Source organism: Trachurus japonicus, chromosome 19 (assembly GCF_045865225.1).
Source record: "Trachurus japonicus isolate A0001 chromosome 19, Traja_1.0".
Classification (NCBI taxonomy): domain Eukaryota; kingdom Metazoa; phylum Chordata; class Actinopteri; order Carangiformes; family Carangidae; genus Trachurus; species Trachurus japonicus.
In genome coordinates, this window is record NC_140925.1 from 12,261,723 (window position 1) to 12,283,287 (window position 21,565).

Consider the following 21,565-nt stretch of genomic DNA (forward strand, 5'->3'; position numbering starts at 1 on the left):
TCGTATCTACAGTCATTGACAAAAGTCTTGTCGCTAATCCATATTGTAGGAAAAACAAATAATTACTTGACTTGTAGTCGATCGATTGGATGTAACCCGCATGGACCCAACAGGACCCAACAGTTCACCCAGAAAACAGTTACGTTTGGTGGAGGAAGAATCATGGTTTGGGGGTTACATCCAGTATGGGGGTGTGCAAGAGATCTGCAGAGTGGACGGCAACATCGTCAACAGCCTGAAGTATCAAGAAATCCTTGCTGCCCGTTTCCTGAAGGCGAAGAAGGTCAAGGTGCTTCAGGATTGGCCAGCCCAGTCACCAGACATGAACATTATTGAGCAGGTCTGTCTGGCTTCGAAGACGAAACCAAAAACTCTTGATGAACTCTGGGAGTCCTTTCTTTGCCATTCCAGATAACTTTATCAATAAGTTATTTGAGTCATTGCCAAACCGTATGGATGCTTCCTCCAAGCTCATGGAGGTCATACACGATATTAATTTTTTAATTTTTACAATGCACGAAGCATGACTTGATGTTTGTGTAGTCAAAAAAAAGTATATGAATAATTTCGACATTATTTTTGTATGCAAGAAGACAAAATCTGACCTTTCTGTCCTAATTAAATGATAAAACTCAATGAATGATATAAAACTTTACTTTGGTAAAATAAAAAATATTCTAGAGGGCTTTTCCTTTCATATGAGACATTTCTAATTGCAATTGATCGACCACAAGTCAAGTTATTATTTGTTCTTCCTACAATATGGATAAGAGACAAGACTTTTGTCAATGACTGTAGTTCAGGGACCAGACATCACAGTGGGAAATCAGAGCGTCGCCACTAGAGGGCAGTCAGTTCCATGACAACCAGGACCAGCCTGTTGAGCGTTAACCCTGCTGACCCCCCCCCACACACACACACACAGTTTGGAGAGGCTCCAACCTGTTGTCACTAGTTTCTAACAATAGCTGGCCTGCGCTGCCGATAAGGACTTTTTTATCCTTTTAACCGGCACAGCGGCTATTGTTGGAGCTCCGCCGTGTTTTGTTTTTTCCTCTGTCAGGAAAAAAGAAAGAGATAAGCAGTAATGTACACAGATCACAATGCGGAGAGAGACGGATACAGAGCGAGAGTGAGTGTGAACAAAGTTGCCTGACAGACAACGGGGAGGGGGAGAGGTCACTGAACACACCACCGCCTGTTTTACATCAATGGGACTGAGCTGGGAAAATACAAAACAAAAGAGGAAAAATGATCCTGAAATAGAAAAATTTAACAAATCAGAGCTGTGAAATGTGGAATAATGCACAAATAAAAAGTTACGTTTATTTCAGTTATTAATATCTAATGGTTTAAATCAACAGAGACGTCAAATGTCAAATGTATTTCTAATCAATCACCTCCTGTCATCCTGAAAATAACTTTTATAATTACATTTAGAAGGACGCAGAGCAATAATGTATAAAAATATGTATGAAACGCCCTGTGTTTTAAATTAAATGTATTAGTTTTAACTTAAAATTTGGGGAAAACAAATAAAAACTAATCTGAGGAGCATGTTTTCTTCATTATAAAGTCAAATGTCAATGTGACAGTTTGAGTTAAGCCTGAAGAGAGAGGGAGATGTCGTGAATATAAAACGATACAATATGTTAAAGGAAATAAAAAATGTGTCTAATGTTTCGTGGTGAAGATTAAAAACTTCTGTGTTTCTCTGTTTACACCAGACTTTCACTCATAAATCATCTTAATGAGAAAAATATGGACAAACTGCTGGAACTGATCATTAAAACATTTTTTTTCTTATTCCCAATAAGTCTCATTAAAAAAGAAAAAAGAAAAATAAAAGAGCAGAGCTGTCGTCTGTTGTTTCTTTTAGTGTCTGTGGCCTCGAACCTGATTAAACCTGTTGGTTACAGGACGAAGCTTTTTCGAGAACAAGTCGTCTTTTGTTTCCTCCAAACGGCTCCGAGCTTCAGCTTTTATCCCATGTCACTCAAACATTGTGTTTGTTAGGGAACTATTTACTGCCGTGGATGAATACACGAACAATTTACCACAGTTCAATAGTTAAATTATTACAAAGAGTCCAGAGTTAAATCACTGATGCACCTTTATTTGCTATTTAGATTAATGATGAGATGCTGTTATGTTAAAATATTATGTTTTTTTAATATTATGTGATGTAATATTGTGTTTTGCAATGTTAGGTTATGCAGCATTCTTTCTTCTTGTAATAATCACTTGTTACCATTATAATTAATTTGATCTAGATCACAGATGTTGAAGTTTACAGTGTATTACATGAATATTAGCAGCTTTACTTCATGTTGTTGATATAATTGTGATAAAAACACTTCAGCAAAAAACAAAAAACAAATTTAAAAGGAATAACGTTGAAGTTTCATCAAAGTTAAAACTATAAAACGGTCAAAGTTTCACCTTTAAACTCTGTTGGAGATTTTACAGTCAGTGGTGTTGCACCTGGTTTTTAAGTGTCACATGGGAGTGGACGTACGGCGCAACAACATCATCATCATCATCACTTTCGGTAAAAGTCACAGAAAAGACAACAAACTGTCAGAGAAGTGATGAGGCGGAGGGAGGGAGGAGAGAGGAGGGAGGAGGGAGGAGGGAGGAGGGAGGAGGCGTTTCCTGAACGGTGGCACAATCAATCAATTAGCAGGTACAAGAAAAAGGAAACTGCTCATCGCGTCGGCCAAAAACAAGTCACACGTCCTCGTTCCACCTGCTCGCCCCCGGAGCCCTGAGCCATGAATAAATAAATAAATAAATAGATAAATAAATAAACACTTCTTTTTTTATATATATAAACTTTGTTGTGCTTTGTTTATTTGTTTCCGTGGCTTTTATTTTGAAAGGATCACCAGTGACAAGTTTCTATTAAATAAATATTTAAGGAGGTCGACGTGACCCTTTTGCACGAGGTCACTGTGCAGCCACACACACAGCCACACACACACACACACACAGCCACACACACACACACACCCGTCCTCCCCCTCCCTCCCTCCCTCCCTCCCTCCCCTGGTGGTTTGCGTCACTCTGCCAGTAACAGGACGACTTCCACACGTCTTTTCAACATTTTTTTCCAACAATAGGTCTGAACGTGCTTGTGCGCTCTCTCTCTCTCTCTCTCTCTCTGTCTCTCTCTCTTTCTCTCACCCTCTTTCTCTCTCTCTCTCGCCCGTGTGCATTTTTGTGAAAGGAGATCTGTTTACAACTCTTTTTCCCTCCTGGCAACACATCACTCACTCTCTCTGCTGTTGTTTTGTTTTCTACGTCCAGGTAACGATAAGACACCACCCATTTACCATCACTACCACCACCATCATCATCATCACCATCATCATCATCAGTCCTCTGACACTTCCTCTTCTCAGAAACTTTAAAACAAACAAACAATAAAAAAAAAACCAGCTGTTCAGTGACTCTCAGATCTTCATCTTCATAAACTCAAACATACTTTCTTTTCCTCTCAGAGTTCATCTGCTCCGCTCAGGTTGAACCCTCTGACTTCACCTCACCAAGTCCTGACAGGCAGCACAGACCACACCGACGGCGGTTCATCATCACCACCACCCTCATCATCCTCATCACCATCACCATCATCATCACCATAACACGGCGCTGACTCACTCTCTCAGCCTGACAGCGGTGAGTCAGCCGACACGCCGTCCCCGCTCCCACTGTGGTGATTTGGGGCTGCTGGGAAGACGAGGACGGGGCCTGTGATTTGGGACTGAACCACAATGACTGCAGACATTTCTAAGAAGCCACAGCCTGTTTCACTCTGTGTGTGTGTGTGTGTGTGTGTGTGTTTCTGTGTGTGTGTGTGCGTGTTTCTGTACAGTACAGTATGTTCAAGGCTGGATTTTGTCCACTAAGCAAAAAAACAAAAAACAAAAAACAAAACACACTGACAGAACGAATCTGAATAAAAACAATGGAAGCGACCTCCTCTGAAGGAAAACTCTCTGTAATTTGATTATAATAAGTCTGATTAACTGTCTTACATATATTTATATATTTTCTTGATATATTGAATGAAAGTTTCAAAGATGAGAAGTTTATTTTTGTCACATAAACTGAAAACTTGTTCTCAGGGAAAACTACTGAACAGTTATTTACACATGTTGACCCTGACTTGAGGCATATACAGTACCGGTATATGTATTGACATATACTTCAAAATTAAATCGGAAATTAATTCTAAGAAATATAATTGTTATTACAGTAAAAGTTTGACGTTACTTTATATGTATATAATATAATATAATAATATAATATAATAAGTGTGACAGGTGACAGTGCTGTGAAGTTGTGGGGCTGCAAATGTTCATTCTTCTCACTATTTTTCAAGTAATCAATGAATCATTTTGTCAATCAAACGATAGTAAACAGTAAAAAAAAAAAAAAGAGAAATGTGTCTCATTATTGTTAACAGGCTGTGGACGTCCCATTTGTAATGGACATAGTGTCTCAGTTACTGTAAACATTCTTCACAAGGATTCATTAGGACAAAAGGTCAAAAGGTCACAGTGACTTCACAAAATTCAGTTTTGACTCGTGATGTCTCTGTAATTTCTTCAAATTTGTTTAAAAAAAAGAGGAACTGATCGGAGTTTGCTGACTAAAGATCAAAGGTCACATCCACAGTGTTTTTAACCCGTTAATCAAGACTTCACATAACAATTATGACAAAGTTTCACATCAATTACCAATATTTGACATGACTGTGAAGGGAATTAATTTATAAAACGGTGTGGAAAAGATTGTCACAGTTTCCAGTTATCAGATCAATGATCAATAATCGACCGAGTGGTGCAACTCTGGAAAAAAAAGCGTGGTGCACAAAAACTATGGGGCAATGTAATTCTGGTTAAAGAGATGGAGAAGTGTTTGAACTCTAACTCTATAAATAAAACCCTTTGTTGATGTTTCATTAATTCACTGGAAAATGAGGAGGAGAAAAAAAGAGAAAAAATCTGAAATAAAACCTGAGTCATATCCAGATGTGAGAATCTGGTAAATCAACCTCCTGCAGACGTCAAAGTAACGATGACACAGCGAAGTCTCAACAACAGACGTGTGTATTCATCTCTGAGCACAAACTGTACTGTGAGTATGACACGCGTGAAACTGGTTTTAATATCTCTCGTGTTTGTGTGACATTAAATGACATTGATAGCTCTTTAATGCAGCACAAACACTCACTGAATACTTGGTTTTACCCTTTTACCTCATAATCTGGACTTATTAGAAACATTTTCTGTGAAATTAGTGTTTTTTTTAAACCATTTTTGTTCACTTTATTTCTTGTTTGGCTGTTTAAAGAGGAATGATGCTACATTTTTGCCTTTATTAAACAGCTTTGCAGTAACTGTGATGGTTAAATGACTTGTTATGGGGAGAACGGAGGCTTTCTACCTTCCACCTAGCGTCTCTTGTCCGAAAACCAACCTTGCAAGATCTCCCAGATCTCTTCTCGCTGGACTTCTTTACGCCACTACGACACAAACACGCCCGATAATCCTTGTTAATCTCTTGTTAACGTTACCCACTTCGGTAACAGACATCACTCCACTGATTGCCGTCTCGTCAGCTTCGTTAAAGAACAAATGAAAATGGCCGAGTAAGAAGGGAGGAGGTGGGGCGGTGCGTGGCGCAGTGGTTAAGGCGGCCGCCCCATGTAGAGGCTACAGTCCTCAACGCAGGCGTCCCCGGTTCGAATCCCGCATCGGGCAGACCTTTCCTGCAGGTCATTCCCCCTCTCTCTGCCTCCCCCTTTCCTGTCTATCTCACTATATGCTATCAATTAAAGGCAAAAACGCCAAAAAAATATATACTAAAAAAAAAAAAAAAGAAGGGAGGAGGTGGGTTAGCTGTGAGTTTTTAAGACAGTGGTGTAAAATAAAAGTTAGAAACTGTAAGTGGGAGCTCCGGAGAGAAAAAAAAAGTGACCAAAACAAGAGAAAAAGCGATCAGACTTTCATAGTTCCCCTTTAATCCTCCACTATACGTTCACCAGAAAGAGAGCGATGAGTTCAAAGGAGGCGGGGCTTCACAGAGCTGCAGAGACGGCTGGTGCTGTAACTCTAATGTGAAGATAATAGTTAATGAATATGATCCGAATATCCCAGATGTGTTCGTTAAACGTTTGGATGTGAACTCTGGATATGGTTTCATATGTTTACAGTGTGAAGCTTCCCTCTCCTGGGAAACTGCTACTGCTTCTTACAACCAGAAATCCTCTTTACAGGTTTCTCCGACTGGACTATGAAACTGTGTCGCTCTTGAAAAGTCTGGAAAACCTTAATGATCAAGGATAAATGTGAGACATAGAGAAGTTTTCTATCATTTCTACTCAGTGAGATTGAAAGCCATAGAAGCCGTCTGGGTTGGGCTGTGTGATGGTATGTGACTTTTATTCATTTATTTTTATGTCTTTATTTGCTTTTACACACATGCCGGCACCTTGAATTGGAGCTCAGTGTTGTTTCCTGTCATGGTTATACTGTAATAAGCTCTGCTGTGAATCTACCGCTTGGTCTTGTTTTTGTTTTCAATGTAATTCCTGAACTTTAAACTTTGAAAACACACAGTTTAGTGCAGAAAACCTCTCTGATTCCAGTTTATTTCATGTTTTTTATGAGTGTGTTCATGTCTGGGGAGTGTGTGTTTGTGTGTGTGTTTGCACCTGAAGGCGTCTCAGAAGAAGTTCTTGATGAAGGGAGTGACCAGTTTCACCCACAGCTTGACGTGGCGGTCCGGCTGCTCGAACGTGGAGCTGGACACTTCAGTGGAGCGCCGGTACAACGTCTCCTGCTCCTGAGAGTTAAAAACACACACATACAGGTGTGCGTTCAGAAAACATTAGCTCAGCCATTCATCATCATCATCATTTCTTCTCACTGTGGTTAAAGTGAGAGAGGGGGGGAAAAAAGAAAAGAAAAAGAAAGAAATAAAGTGCCGACCTCCTGCAGCTGGCTCTGCAGCTCCTCGTTCTCCGTTACTATGGCGATTTGGGCCTCCAGGTCACGGTGAACCGAGCGGTAACCGAAATTAGGGGAGCCAATTAGAGTGAGGCAGGGCCGATCCTGCCCCTGGAGGTAATACCACAGACCTGCAGAGGAGAAGAGGAGGAGGAGGAGGCAGAGCTTCAGAGAGCAGCTTCCAGACGGGATTTCTGTCGGCCCAAAACCACAACTAAGAGGAAGCACATGCAGAAATCCCCAGCGTCGATCCAAAACCCCAAAGTATGAGAGAGAGAGTGAGTGTACATCCTTGTCCAGAGGCTACGACACGATGACTGTACGAGCCGTCTTCTCTCACGCTACATACCGCCGCCACCGCAGGAGCAGCAGTGTGAGTGATGTGTTTTTATTATTCTCACCGAGGCCAAACACAACCGACCCGGACCGGTGCGACCCGGTTCAGAGTCAGACTGCCAATATATTTATATTTCTTAAAGGGATAGTTCAACATTTTGGCAAATTCTCCTATCACCATAATCCCTACAGTCATAGCAGTAGGTTCATCATCTTTAATTATCGGTGAATGTTGTTTTGAGATCAGCGGGGCAGAGACGTGAGCTGCTCAGCGAACAACAATGGAGGTGAACGGTACAGGTCCCCTGTCCCTCATCAAACTCATCAAATATACAATCCAACAACTCCAAAACGCTCTGGTGGAGAAGTTGTGAGAGAGTATTTGCTTCATGTGTCATAATGTTCCATAATTATACATGATTATTTCATTATATTCATTTTATTTGAATGAGCAGGTCACAACTTGTCCACCAGAGCGTGGAACATGATGGAACATTATGACACATGAAGCAAATACTCTGAACTACTTGCGCTTTTGAAATCTGTCTGTAATGTAGTTCCTGCTGAATTTGCCTTGAAAACAACTCTGTCTTGTAATGTTACATGATTATCTCATAGTGCGGTGAATGTGCAGGTGACAACTTGTCCCCGAGAGCTTTGTGGAGTTGTTGGATTGTGAATTTGATGAGTTTGATGAGGGACAGGGGACCTGTACCGTTCACCTCCATTGTGTTTCGCTGAGCAGCTCACGTCTCTGCCCCGCAGATCTCAAAACAACATGCACCGATAATTAAAGGTAACAAACCTACTGCTATGACTGTAGGGGTTACGGTGATGAAATGTTGAACTATCCCTTTAAGACAGCTCAACTGACCCCCTCCCCCCCCGGTACCTTTGGCATGGAAGGTCCACTGTGGTCTGTGGTACTCGTGCAGGTGGACCCTCCGCTCCTGGCCCAGCTGGCACACCCGGTTGTAAAACTGCCTGGCGATGTGGATGTAGGCGGCCGGGATCGCCCCGGCGACGCCCTTAGCCCCGAAGAACCCGTTGACCTCCGGCGAGGCGGTGAGGATGCGGTAGCTGGCGCCGGCCCCGAGCACCAGCCGCATGTACGCCCGGGTCAGGTTGAAGTAACCTGATGTTAGAAACACAGTGGAGTCGGGCCCGGCGTCTGTCAGCAGCCGCTGGAGGTTCGGAGAGAGACGGAGCGAAGACAGACGAGTTACAGCCGGGGACGGTGTGGGAAACACAGCTGGTTGCTATGGTTTCACCACGACAAAGACACGGTTATTGATGTTTTATTACCGAGGATGTCACATTTTGCCTCGATAATGATGAATTTAACGACATAATGACATGTTTAACTCATCAGGATATTATATTTCATGTTTTTGTTTGAATTAATTTAAGTTTAATTTCATGGGACGACTCAGCTGGACTCAACGTCTCATTAAAAGTCACTGGTTCTGCTCCAGATTCTCAGTTTTTCAGACTATTTATTAACTGTAAATTGCAATAAATTTAGGGTCTGTATGTGCTCATGAAGTTTGGTATTTGTGGGTTTATTTTTTTTTTATCATTTATTATCATTATTTCTGGCTTTTCATGTTTTAAAATCTGGAGTTTATTCCCATTAAAAACCAATAAAATTCAGATTATTACATTGAAAGAAATTAGATTTTTAAAGGGGAACTATGCAAGTCTGGTCGCTTTTTCACTGTGTTGCTAACCCTCCTCTTTGCCATGTGCATTTGTTTACAATGAAGAGACGTGTATATATCTTTATACACCTTGTATACACCTTTATTGTTTTTATTTTATTTTATTTCATTTATTCTATTTGTTTTATTATCAATACTGCTGATTATTATGGTTTTATGCTTTTATCCTTCAGATCAGGTTTTTGGTTGTATGTTTTTCTTAATGTTTTTGATGACTGTGTTATTTTTACTTGATCTGTAAAGCATTTTGTACAGTAACTGCGTTTTGAAAGGTCCTATACAAATAAAGTTTATTATTATTATATTTGTGTAGTTTTATCTGTTTGTGCCGTGGTGCCGCCGAGACAAGATCTGGGACACCGGGTCGGAGGCTCTGATCTTACAAGGTTGGTAGAGCCTCCGTTCTCCCTGTAACAAGTCATTTAACCATCACAGTTACTCTGAAACTGTTGAATTAATTCATAATTTAAATTTAATAAAAGGCAAAAACCCTGCATACAGTAGTTCCTCTTTAAAGTCTAACAACGTTCAATGCTGCGGTACGATAGTGACGATAACTTGACGACCTCTGTGCACACGAGTCTTATGAACCTGACCTTCTACACACACACACACAATAATTCATAAAAAAGTAAACCAACACAACATCTGTAAGTATCATCATCATCAGTTTGATCAAAACAGCTGCAGTAAAATGTAAATACAAAAAAAAAACAGTCAAAACATCCATGTCTGAGAAACGTCGGCTGAGACAAACGGCGCTGACTCCACACTTCACCCTCTGGTATTAAATTACGTGACAGAGCTCTGGTGATCGTGTTATTCGCTTCCTTCCCAGAATATGTGACTAATAAACTCTGAATTCATGTTCAAATATTTATCTGTGGTTTATTCATCACTCTGAGTCTGCTTTTCCTAACACGTTTAACAAGCACAAGATATTCATGACGACCTCAGCAGCTAATTGTGTTTTGTTTGTTTAGTTTTTTGAGGGTTTTTTGGTCAGTTTCAGCTCCAGTTGGATCAAAATTATCCGGATTTTGAAATCCCTTGTTTTATCATCCAGGTTCATGTAAACTGTCTTACTTTTATCCCAGTTGTTCAAACAAGTATTAAATGAGACTTTGATCATTTGGTGTATGTGTTGTTTTCTGTGCTGTTTTTTGTTGCAGACCAGATAAAGTCTGACTTGACTTTATCAAAGGCAAATATACAGTTCATTAGTCAAATACATTGTGAATATTTTATATATTTATAAAGCAGTGTATATACTGTACACACTGCATTATAAACATTGTTTATTTGACCAGCTTGAATTCAATTTAAAGGGATAGTTCACCCAAAATTCAAATTTCACTCATTATCTACTCACCCTCATGTCGACTAAGGGCTGGGAGAAGTTTCAGAGTCCTCCGTGCCTTCTCTGAGTTACTGGGGGTCCGCGCAGCAGTATTTGTCCATATAATGGTTGTGAATGGTGCTCACTTTTCTTCGTCCAAAAAGACACACCAAAAAACATCCAAATACCTCCATACTGCTCGTCTGTAATGTCCCTCTTGTATTGAAGCCCCAACATGAGAAATTGTTCCGCCGGTCACAGGAAGAGCAGTGAACTGAGACACTGGGAGCTTCCGCTACAAACAAGCTTAAAACATAGACTTATTTAATTTTTTTCGGAACAATTTCTCATGTCGGGGCTTCAATACAAGAGGGACATTACATACGAGCACTATGGAGGTATTTGGATGTTTTTTGGTGTGTCTTTTTGGACGAAGAAAAGTGGTATCCATTCGCAACCATTATATGGACAAATACTGCTGCGCGGACCCCCCCCCCCCCGTAACTCAGAGAAGGCACGGAGGACTCTGAAACTTCTCCCAGCCCTTAGTCGACATGAGGGTGAGTAGATAATGAGTGAAATTTGAATTTTGGGTGAACTATCCCTTTAAATCACATTTTGTTCCTGAATCAGAATAATCCTGATTTTTTTTTTGGATCAAAGTTTTCCATCCTATTTATCTGTTTTAATTCTTTTGCTTTCTCCATTTATTTAATTATTCATTTATTTTGGTCCTTTTCAGTCCAGTATTATTTTTATTTTCATTACTGCCGTACGTTTCGGATGTTCAAATTGTTGGATGTTGTTGTATAAACACAAAAAAACAATAAATATATGTTAAAATAAAAAAATGAAAAAGTTTTGAACAAGTTTTGATCCAGATTAAAACCATAAAAATTGATTATCCAAAATCCAATTACATTACTTTTGAACAACTGGGCCCAGGATACGAGTCGACCAATCAGAGGAGGGCAGTCGGGTGTGTTGCGGCCTCACCTGTGTGACCTGCTCGTCCACCTGGATGCCCAGAGGTTTCATCTGGACCAGAGGGAACACCCAGGTGTCTTCACCCGCTGCCGCCGCCGCCGCCTCCGCCTCCTCGCTCGTCGCCATCCCCTCGTCGTCCTCCGAGTCCTCGCAGGAGGAGGAGGAGGAGGAGGAGGAGGAGGAGGAGGAGCGGTGGAGGTTCAGCAGCCGCTGCCTCGTGTGCGCCGTGTTCACGACCTCCATGATCCTCTTCCGCGCCGCCGCCGAGAAGTCCTGCCTGTTGCCTGGTTGCCGCGGAGACACAAAGAAAACATACACATGAGAATCCCAGTCGGATGGAAAGAGACGGAGTGAGGAGGAGGAGGAGGAGGAGGAGGAGGAGGAGGAAGAGGAGGAGGAAGAGGAGGAGGTCACACTGGTCTCTGGGTCACCGTGCTCTGGCTCTGAGTGTGTGTGTGTGTGTGTGTGTGTGTGTGTGTGTGTTTACAGCCACTTAAGAGACATGAGTCAGATTTACAGCCTCGGCTAAAGAGCAGTATAACAGGACACCCCATAATATCCCCGGTCATCAGTTTAACCATCAGCTTATTGTCATTCCAGCCGACTGGTGACAGAGACAATAGACTGAGACAGAAAACATGTGTGGAGAGACAGAGGGGGGGAGAGGGGGAGGAGGGGGGAGAGGGGGAGGAGGGAAAGAGAGAGGTGGAGGAGAAGAAGAAGAAGAGAGAGAAGGAGAGGAAGAAGAGGAGGAGGAGGAAGGAGAAGGGAGAGGGGGAAGACGAGGATGAAGAGGATGAAGAGGAAGGAGGAGAAAGAAGAAGAGGAGGAGGTGGAGGAGAAGGAGGGAGAGGAGGAGAAGGGAGAGGGGGAGAGGAGGAAGACGAGGAGGGAGAGGAGGAGAGGAGGAGGAGGAAGGAGGAGAAAGAAGAAGAGGAGGAGGTGGAGGAGAAGGAGGGAGAGGAGGAGAAGGAGGAAGAGAAAGGAGGAGAAGAGGGAGGAAGAAGAAGAAGAGGAGGAAAAGGAGGAGGAAGAAGAGAAAGAAGAAGGAGGAGGGAGACAGGGAAGAGGAGGAGAAGGAGGAAAAGGAGGAGGAAGAAGAGAAAGAAGAAGGAGGAGGGAGAGGGGGAAGAGGAGGAGGAAGAAGAGGGAGGAGGAAAAGGAGGAGGAGAAAGGAGGAGAAGGAGGAAGAACAAGAAGAGGAGGAGGTGGAGGAGGAGGAAGAGGAGAGAGGAGGAGAAGGAAGAGGAGAGGAGGAGGAGGAGGAAGAAGAGGAGGAAGTGGAGGAGGAAGAGGAGAGGAGGAGGAGGAAGAAGAGGAGGAGGAGTTCGCTGTTTCTAGAGCCTCCGTTCTCCCTGGAACAAGTTACAAGACATTGATTTAACCACCACTAGGACCCTGAAGCTGCTTCATTAAAGGGATAGTTCACCCTAGAATGATATTTCGCTCATTATCTACTCACCCTCATGTTGACTAAGGGCTGGAAGAAGTTTCAGATTCCTCCGTCCCTTCTCTGAGTTACAGGGGGTCTTGGCGTAGCAGTGCATGTCCATATAACGGTTGTAAAGGGACACCAGAGCTCTTCGTAAAAAAACACACACAAAAAAACATCCAAATACCTCCATGCTGCTCGTATGTAATGTCCGTCTTGTGCTGAAGCCCCAAATTGCGTAATTGTCCCGAAAAAAATTAAATAAATCTATATTTTAAGCTTGTTTGTAGCGGAAGCTTCTCAAAGCTCCTCTTCCTGGTCCGTCCAAATCTCGCGTGATTTGCGCCGGCGTCAGTGCGGTTACTGCGAATCACGCGAGATTTGGACGGACCAGGAAGAGGAGCTTTGAGAAGCTTCCGCTACAAACAAGCTTAAAATATAGATTTATTTAATTTTTTTTCGGGACAATTACGCAATTTGGGGCTTCAGCACAAGACGGACATTACATACGAGCAGCATGGAGGTATTTGGATGTTTTTTTGTGTGTGTTTTTTTACGAAGAGCTCTGGTGTCCCTTTACAACCGTTATATGGACATGCACTGCTACGCCGAGACCCCCTGTAACTCAGAGAAGGGACGGAGGAATCTGAAACTTCTTCCAGCCCTTAGTCAACATGAGGGTGAGTAGATAATGAGCGAAATATCATTCTAGGGTGAACTATCCCTTTAATAATAATAATAAATTAAAGCCGCAAGCGGCGATGACGGGCCCTCGCTCACACATGCGACCGCGGGGCCTGAGGCATGTCGGGGCTGCAATGTTTTGTTCATCCACCAGGTGGCGCTAAGCAGTTGTAGGTGGGTGCGTTCAGGGGCGGCCCCTCATCACTCATGTGAAGTTTGGAGTGAATCGGACAAAGCATGAGGGAGTTATGAGCAGTTAATGGTTCATCCACTAGGGGGCAGTAATGGGATGCGTGCAGGTGTGTTCAGGGTCAGTCCCTCATCACACATGTGAAGTTTGGAGGAAATCGGACAATGTTGATGTAAAATATGCCACTTCCTGTTTCCACTAGGGGGCAACATGAGTGAGATCGCCTATGAGCATATGGAGACGTTGAGGTCGTGACCCTGGACCTGTGTACCAATTTTCATGTTGATACGAGTTCATTAAAGCCATCATAAAGCCAAACGTATTTTAATGGCGAGGAATGGTCGCCGCGTCGCCACACGGACGCCATTACTCGTAGCTTCACAGCGTTCATGATGTAGCTTCACCACCTTAGTCTGCATGTTTTAGAAGTGGAATGAAGTTGATGGGGTCAACTATGTGGCATCAGTACACGTTAAGGTAAAACCTGGCCACTTCCTGTTACCACCGGGGGGCGCTATGAGTGACGTAGGAAATTAATATATCGGGGCGTTCAGGGTGGAGCCGTCATCATGTCCAGTGAGTTTGAAGTTGATCGGATAAAGTATGTGGGCGTTAAAGCTGTTCGAAGGTGAAATGGCGAGCAAACGAAAAGTCGCCAAAATCCTCAAGGCCCCAGAAGCCACGCCCTTTGACCTAGAGACCTGCGGAGCACAACTTTTGATCAGAGTGGCATCTCAGTGGTCTCTAGCCAATTTGAAGTCAATCGGACAAAATCTGTAGGAGAAGTTAGATCAAACAGGTCAAAAATTCAAATCAAAATGGCCGACTTCCTGTTGTGATTTCACCATGACATTAAGAGGCTTTTTTGTGTGTCTTGCCATGTTCTATAAACCCATTAAATTTCATTCGTCTAGGTGACACACAAAGGCGGGGCTGATGTTTTGAAATTTTCTAGGGGGCGCTATTTAGCCATTTGGCCACGCCCATTTCCAACGACTTTAAAATATCAAATTTTTCGCCAGTCCTGATGTGCATGCCAAAATTTACGCGTTTTGGGGCATGTTGAAGCCTCCAAAAATGCGATCCTTTTGAGAGAAAAAGAATGAAAGAAAGAAAGAAAGAAAGAATAATAATAAACAGAGCAATTACAATAGGGCTTTCGCCGCTCGGGCCCTAAAAATGTAACAGATTTACATCATCACAGTTTCAGGTATTTGACCACACACACACACACACACACACACACACACACTTTCAGTTTGTTTTCTTATCCGGGCGCTTTTTATGGAGCTAAACTGAACTTCTGGACGGTCAATAAAAGAGAGAGAGATTTGCTTTCCTCTTCCTCTTTCACTCTCTCTTTCACAGGGAAACAGAACATGTTTGGATTTTTCATGTAACTCAAACAAAAGCAGTTTGTGTGGATGTTCAACAAGAAGCAGAATAAACCATTAAAGGGGAACTAATGTGTTTTTTTTTTTTGTTTTCCCACTTCTATTGTGTTATAAGGCTTTTTACACTTGTTTGTATTTTGAGTCATTTCTCTCCAGTTCCTCATACACTGATGAAATGTTTTGTTCGGTGTCTGATCAATCGAGAAATACTGATGTCAACATGTTCCTTATTTACAAACTATAAAAGATTTTATGGGAAACGTGTTCACACACTTTGTACAAGACGATGCCTGTTTTGCTTACATTGCACACGCTGGAAGATCGTTATCGTATCTTATCTAATCAGTTGGATTTAGACAGAGGGAGGAAATACTTTTCATTTCTTCCCAGAATCTCCAGATCATTACGCCACACGTGATCGTGAAGAGGTATTATTTTATTTCCTTGACAGAAAAGACATGATTGAATTTATTTTTCTTGCAAGTTGTGATTTTATAATATATATATATATTTTTTCATAAATTAGCTACTTAAAGGTGAGAAACTACAGGCAAAAACACTGTTTTTTCATGCACTGATCAATTTTTCTTCCTTAACATGTATTCTTTCAGAAAAGTCCAAAGTATTTTCTCATTTACAGAGTGATAAAAAGAGATATCCAAAATCCCCTCTGTAAAAACTTTTATGTTTATGTTTATTTGCACGATTATAAAAGCAACAATAAAAGCAAACAATTAAATTGAAAAAAATACATGTGCGGGTGAGGTAGAAACCCATTACGGGCTTATATTTAAACCTCACCTATAAAAGCAATTGCACAAATAGCAAAGCATAACAAACAAACGAAACATTAATATATCTTGATAAGCATTATAAACAAATAAAATGAAAAAAGAAAAACTTCTGACTCTAATGTGTCAACAAATTAAAACAAGAATTTTGAAAGCTTTATCCATTGTTTAGATTTCTGTTCTGGAAATGTATGCAAATTAGCTCATATTTCATTAGATATTGCCTCATTTACATATTTAAACATCAAATTTGACAAAACTTGTAATAGAAAAAATGTTTGTTTTAATGTAAGTGATAAACTTGGGAAGTTTCATTGTGATATCTGTTAGTTAAAATTTTTACCCCATTCACCTCACAACAACAACAAAGGTTTGTTTATAACTGACATTGAGAAGGAGAGGAGGTGCTGCTGGGCTCTGATTGGTCAGCACCAGAGCAGGGAGGCGGGGCTTAAAGAGCCCTGACCTCTGACCCTGGGTTTTTAACAATAATGTCTTCTTGGTACATTCAAGTCTGTAAACTTTAAGAAGAGGGAGAAGAAGTGGAAACAACGAGTCGTTTTTAACTTTTCTTCTGAAGCTCAAAGTAGTTTTTGTCTGTGAGGACACGATGTCATCGGTGATTATCAGTTAAAAAATCTTCTCTGTAATCCTCACAAATTAGATTTCATTTGAATTTCACCCGAGTGTGTGTATGTGTGTGTGTGTGTGTCTAACCATGTGTGTGTGTGTGTGTGTGTGTGTGTGTGTGCAGTTCCCACTACATATCGTCTTCCAGCAACACCGTGACATCACAACTCTATTCCTGGTGTTTCGTTTCCACGGCGGCCCGCTCCTGCAGACATGATGTCATCCATCCCTCAAACTAACATCCTGGCAGTCAGTCTGCGCTCGAGTTACGGACACGCTGTGCTAGTGTGTGTGTGCGCATGTGTGTGCGTGTATGTGTGTTTGTGCATACGTTTGTGTTTGTATTTGTGTGAATAGAGAGAAAATCCTGACAATTTCACATCCGGCTGCTTGACGACCCGACCGCAAGAGCTCTCTGCATCTTTCTAACTGCACACGAACACACACACACATAGTATATATATAAATATACACACACACACACACACACACAGTCCAACCATCATTCATACGCTTGTCTAAGCTTTCAAGCTCCATTAGCAAAATCTGTCGGCTCCTGTTGCTGAAGACCGGGTCGGTGTCGCCGCAGCCGAGCGTGAGGTGTCAAAACATGTTGGGATGGTAAACACACACACATGCACACACACACACACACACACACACAGACAGACACACACACACACACACACACAGACACACACACACACACACACAGGCATTGACACAGACAGACAGACACACACAGATGCACACAGATAGTTATGCAAATGCATGCCTCTCACTGGGGGTGGATTAATGTGGGACATTAATGTGAGACTAACATGGGAAAGTAAACTCAATCTGATGCACTCTGATTAAAGAGAAGTGAAAAAATACAAGACGTTGATTTAAAAATGTATAAAAAAGATAATTTAGATTGCCTGCATTAGCTTTCCATTAATTTCCATAAATTGTTATTGTTTCATAGGTTGTACATTTCAGATGATCTGTTTTGTTTGTTTAATCTGATGGTAGAAAATGTAATATCTTTGAGGTTTCAGCTGTTTATATATCTATTCTTATGGGACTTTGCACTGTTTTCTGATGTTTTATAATCAGTCAGTCAAGATTTATTTGTATAGCTCTTAAAAACAGCCCAGAGGGTGAACTAAGTGCTTTTACAATAAAATAACCAGTAAAGTTAAAAATCAACAGAAACAACTGTAAAAACAACAGTAAAAACACAGAATAAACATGGCACAACACTTTTAAGTGTTAAAAGCCATTTTAAAAAGAAAGGTTATGAGTTTTAAAAAAAAGACCTAGGTCAGACCACAGCATTGATTTAAAAAATGATCTACAGTTTAAACTGCGATGAAATTAATGTTTTTTGGTGTCAAAACATGTTGGGATGGTAAACACACACACATGCACACACACACACACACACACACACACACACATGCACACACACACACACAGACACACACTGGTGCTGCATGCTCTTGTTTGGGTATGTTACCTTTGTACGGGTGCACCATGCCGTCCATCATGGCCACGGAGTCGTCGGGCTGCAGCTGCAGGGAGACGTCTCCCACGGCGTCCACCAGCTCGGAGAAGAAGTCGGCGACCTCCCGGCAGTTCTCCAGCAGCACGTAGCGATCCTGTCTGTTGGTGAAGTACGAGTCGCTCAGGTTGGCCCTGGGAAGACGGGCAGGAAGAAAGAAAGAGCAGATTTAAGAAGAAGGAAGAATGAGGTCAAGTTCAAACTCTGAGCTGTTGAAGGAGGAGAGAACAACATCAGTCGAGGTCAAGATGTTTTTTCTCTTCTCACACCGTGCTCAGCAGCTACGACCTTGAATCCCTGTGAGCTCCAAACAGCTGCAGAAAGTGTGATGTGTTTGTGGGGCGACACTTCTTTTTTTGTCTATAAATTATCTGGTTGTTGAACTACAGCATGAAGTTATCAGTGTTTTTTAAAAAAACGTTCCTTTCCGACTTTGTTAATGTTGGCGAGAGACAGAACGACCTCTTCCTCTTGAGTTGAAAAGCTTTGAAAAAACTATGAAAACACCAGAAGACCTGACAATTATATTTTACTCTTAACATCAGATGTTTTTCTTTCTTTTCTTTTTTTTAAATGAGTGTTTCTTTCTGAATTACCCTGTGTTCATGAACACATCTGAACCCTCCAGGTGTATATATAGTTTATTCTTCATCTAAAACTGTCTGTTTCCTGGAGTGATCCTCACAGCGCCGCTCACTGTATCTTATTTAAGCTTTTTTGATATTTAGTATACTTGATCTGAAGTATTTTCTTGTATGTTTATTATCTCTGTGATCAGTGTGATTGAAAACGGGTTTACATTGCAGCCGATCCCTATTTGAAATTTGAAATTCTGAGTGTCTACAGCTTTTCCTGATTGTTTGCCATTTGCACATGATAAATACTTTAGATTTCTTGATATTTGATTTTGGAAAATAAGCAGTTCTATGGTTCATTGCAGAGCGCTTATTTAATATTAATGATGACTGCAGTTTTCTTATTGGTTAAGACCTATAACGTAATGTAGTATGTGTATTTTGGTTAACTGAGTGAAGCTATGAAACAGACAGAGCACACTAGTTTTTGACTGTGCTTGCACGAGATTATTGTTTTGTCAGTTTACCACACACTTCTTTAGTAAATCTTTTGAATAAAGAACATGGACACGCTCAGGCTCTACAGCTTAGTGTGCACTTGCAGAAAATAGACAGAGCCACACCAACACCGATGAAGATCTAAAGACCGAAACATCGGCATGATTAAAAATGCCCATGCTAAAAGTGGAACCTCCCACCATCGACGAATGGATTGAAATTGTTTATGAGATTTATGCTATGGAGAAGATTTCTTTTTCCCTCAAAGTTGAGAAAGACATTTTTTATAGGATCTGGACCAAATGGACTGAGTATGTAAAACCAATCAGATCTGGTTTTATCTGATTATACTTGTGCTTTGTGTGAACCTACCCCCTTTATTCTTTTTATTTTTTATTTTTTTGTGAATGGAGTATAGATTACATATAGGGGTGCGCTACCCGGTTTTGTTGTTTTTGTGTTATTGCTTCCACCTGGAATGGTTTGGGTCCGTGGGAAAAAGCTCCAGAAGGGCAGAATGTACAACATCATTGTATCCTCGACAAACTGAGTAAATGTATGTGTGAAGCGATGTATGTGATGGAGGTCTGCCTTTCTGAATAAAAAGAGAATTTCAAAAAAAAAAAAAAAAATGCCCATGCAAGTTTAACAGTGTGCAGGATTTTCTCTGTATGTTTATGTTTGGATCTGCTGGTCCCTGTCCTACACACCTAAACAACATACTGTAGATGTGCAAAGATTAGCATAAAAGGGAGCATAAAAGAACCGGATCTTCTTGTCTGACGGTCACATCACTTATCACTATTGTATCGTTGTGTCCGACTGTTCCTGCAAACTTTACAAAGTGAACTATGAACGTCTTTCCTGAGTCTTCACATCACCGTCGAGTGCGGCCTTTATCTAACTTCTTGAGGCAGCTGCATTTCCTGCAAGCCAGAGTCCACCTTGTTTTGTTTTGTTTTTTATCTTGTTGGAAAAGATGTTTTTGCTTTTTGTTAATCGGACTGGTTGAAGGACAAACAGTCGCTGGCTCTTTGCCAAACAGTAATAAAAGTCTCCTCTCATGTTTCTCCTGTGTAACAAACATCTGCAGTGCCAGGTCCAGTTCAAACATCGGTCTCATGACACCTGCGTTAGAAGAAGTTGTTGCTGCTCCTCTTGAGTGTCTTCAGGTTTGATTCAGTGTCTTTCACACTCTGTCAACAAGGAGCCTTTTGTTAACCCAGGTTAAACAGCACGGATGAAATAAGTTCCAGTGAAAACGAATCGATACCATCTCCTCCCTGACCGAGAAATTGACTCTGTTAAGACGCAGCTGTCACGGCTGACGAGCGCTGAAAAACAAACTGACAGAAAATAAAGTTTTACTTCCGTTAACACTAAGAGGGCGTATTTGCGTATTTGATTTGCATCGACTGTGTTAAGTTTTGTTTGTTTGTTGTTTCCATGATAACGGATAAAGCTTCAAAGACGCATGCAACTCCTTGACCTTTTAAGGACATAAGGAAACGTCACGGCTTCATTTTATCCTCGTGTGAACTTTCTGTCGCCTTATGGATTCTTGAGTTATAACAGCCAAACACCTGCTCTGTGACATCATCGTGACCCTGACCTTTGACCTTTGAAGCATCAAAATCCAAGCGTCCAAGTGAATGTTTGTGTTAAATTAATTTGAGGAAATCCAAGCAGCTGCTACAAAAAAGACAAAAACTTCACTTTAAAGAGGAACTATGCAAGTCTGGTCGCTTTTCCGCCGTTTTGCTAACCCTCCTCTCGGCCATGTGCATTTTGTTTTTAACGAAGCCGGCGAAAAATCAATACATGGAGCGGTGGATAACGTCACAGTATATAACACATGATGTTACGGCGTGTATATTTGTGTAGTCTTTAATTGTCATAAACAAAACCGACCTCTGCCCATATAAGGATTTTTATAAGCAAAAAAAGTCAGCATGTGTCCTCGTGCCAGAGAAGAGTGTGAAATCATCGACTTTGATAAAAAAAACAAGGCTAATTCACCTCTTTATTTTGTCATTCCCATATTAGTAACAGTAGTAAAGGTATTTCAGTCATTTACCACCATTTTTCCTAACGCATTTTATTTCGTTGTTAATCAATTTTGGTGATTAACACATTTATTCTGACATTAATGCTTACATATTAGTTTATCATATCACCACTTGCCACTGTGACTTAGATGAACTAATGACAAATAATGAACATAGCACGCCTCACCTTGTCATTAATAAAATGTTAAGACCAAATTTGCTTGAGAGAGAAAAGCCGATCAGTTTTCAGATCAGCTTAATCCTACCAGCACATTTATTCTGTAGTGTCCTCCTCTAGCTTTTCCTCTAGCCACTAGCAAACTCGAAACCAGCTACACACTGTCAGATTATTAAAAACATTACTTTTGGTTGCTTGGA

General features: G+C 41.2%; 1 protein-coding gene across 1 annotated transcript in view; it reads right to left on the reverse strand.

Annotated features, from left to right (window-relative positions):
• pgs1 (phosphatidylglycerophosphate synthase 1) overlaps positions 1–21,565 on the reverse strand; it is a 38,890-nt gene that overhangs the window by 1,478 nt on the left and 15,847 nt on the right. The window contains exons 6-10 of the mRNA XM_085760570.1: positions 18,022–18,200; positions 11,409–11,683; positions 8,245–8,536; positions 6,999–7,147; positions 6,722–6,852 (exon numbers count right to left, since the gene is read on the reverse strand). Coding sequence (XP_085616696.1) covers positions 6,733–6,852; positions 6,999–7,147; positions 8,245–8,536; positions 11,409–11,683; positions 18,022–18,200 — 1,015 coding nt within the window. The 3' untranslated portion in view covers positions 6,722–6,732. The remainder of the gene's footprint in view (positions 1–6,721; positions 6,853–6,998; positions 7,148–8,244; positions 8,537–11,408; positions 11,684–18,021; positions 18,201–21,565) is intronic.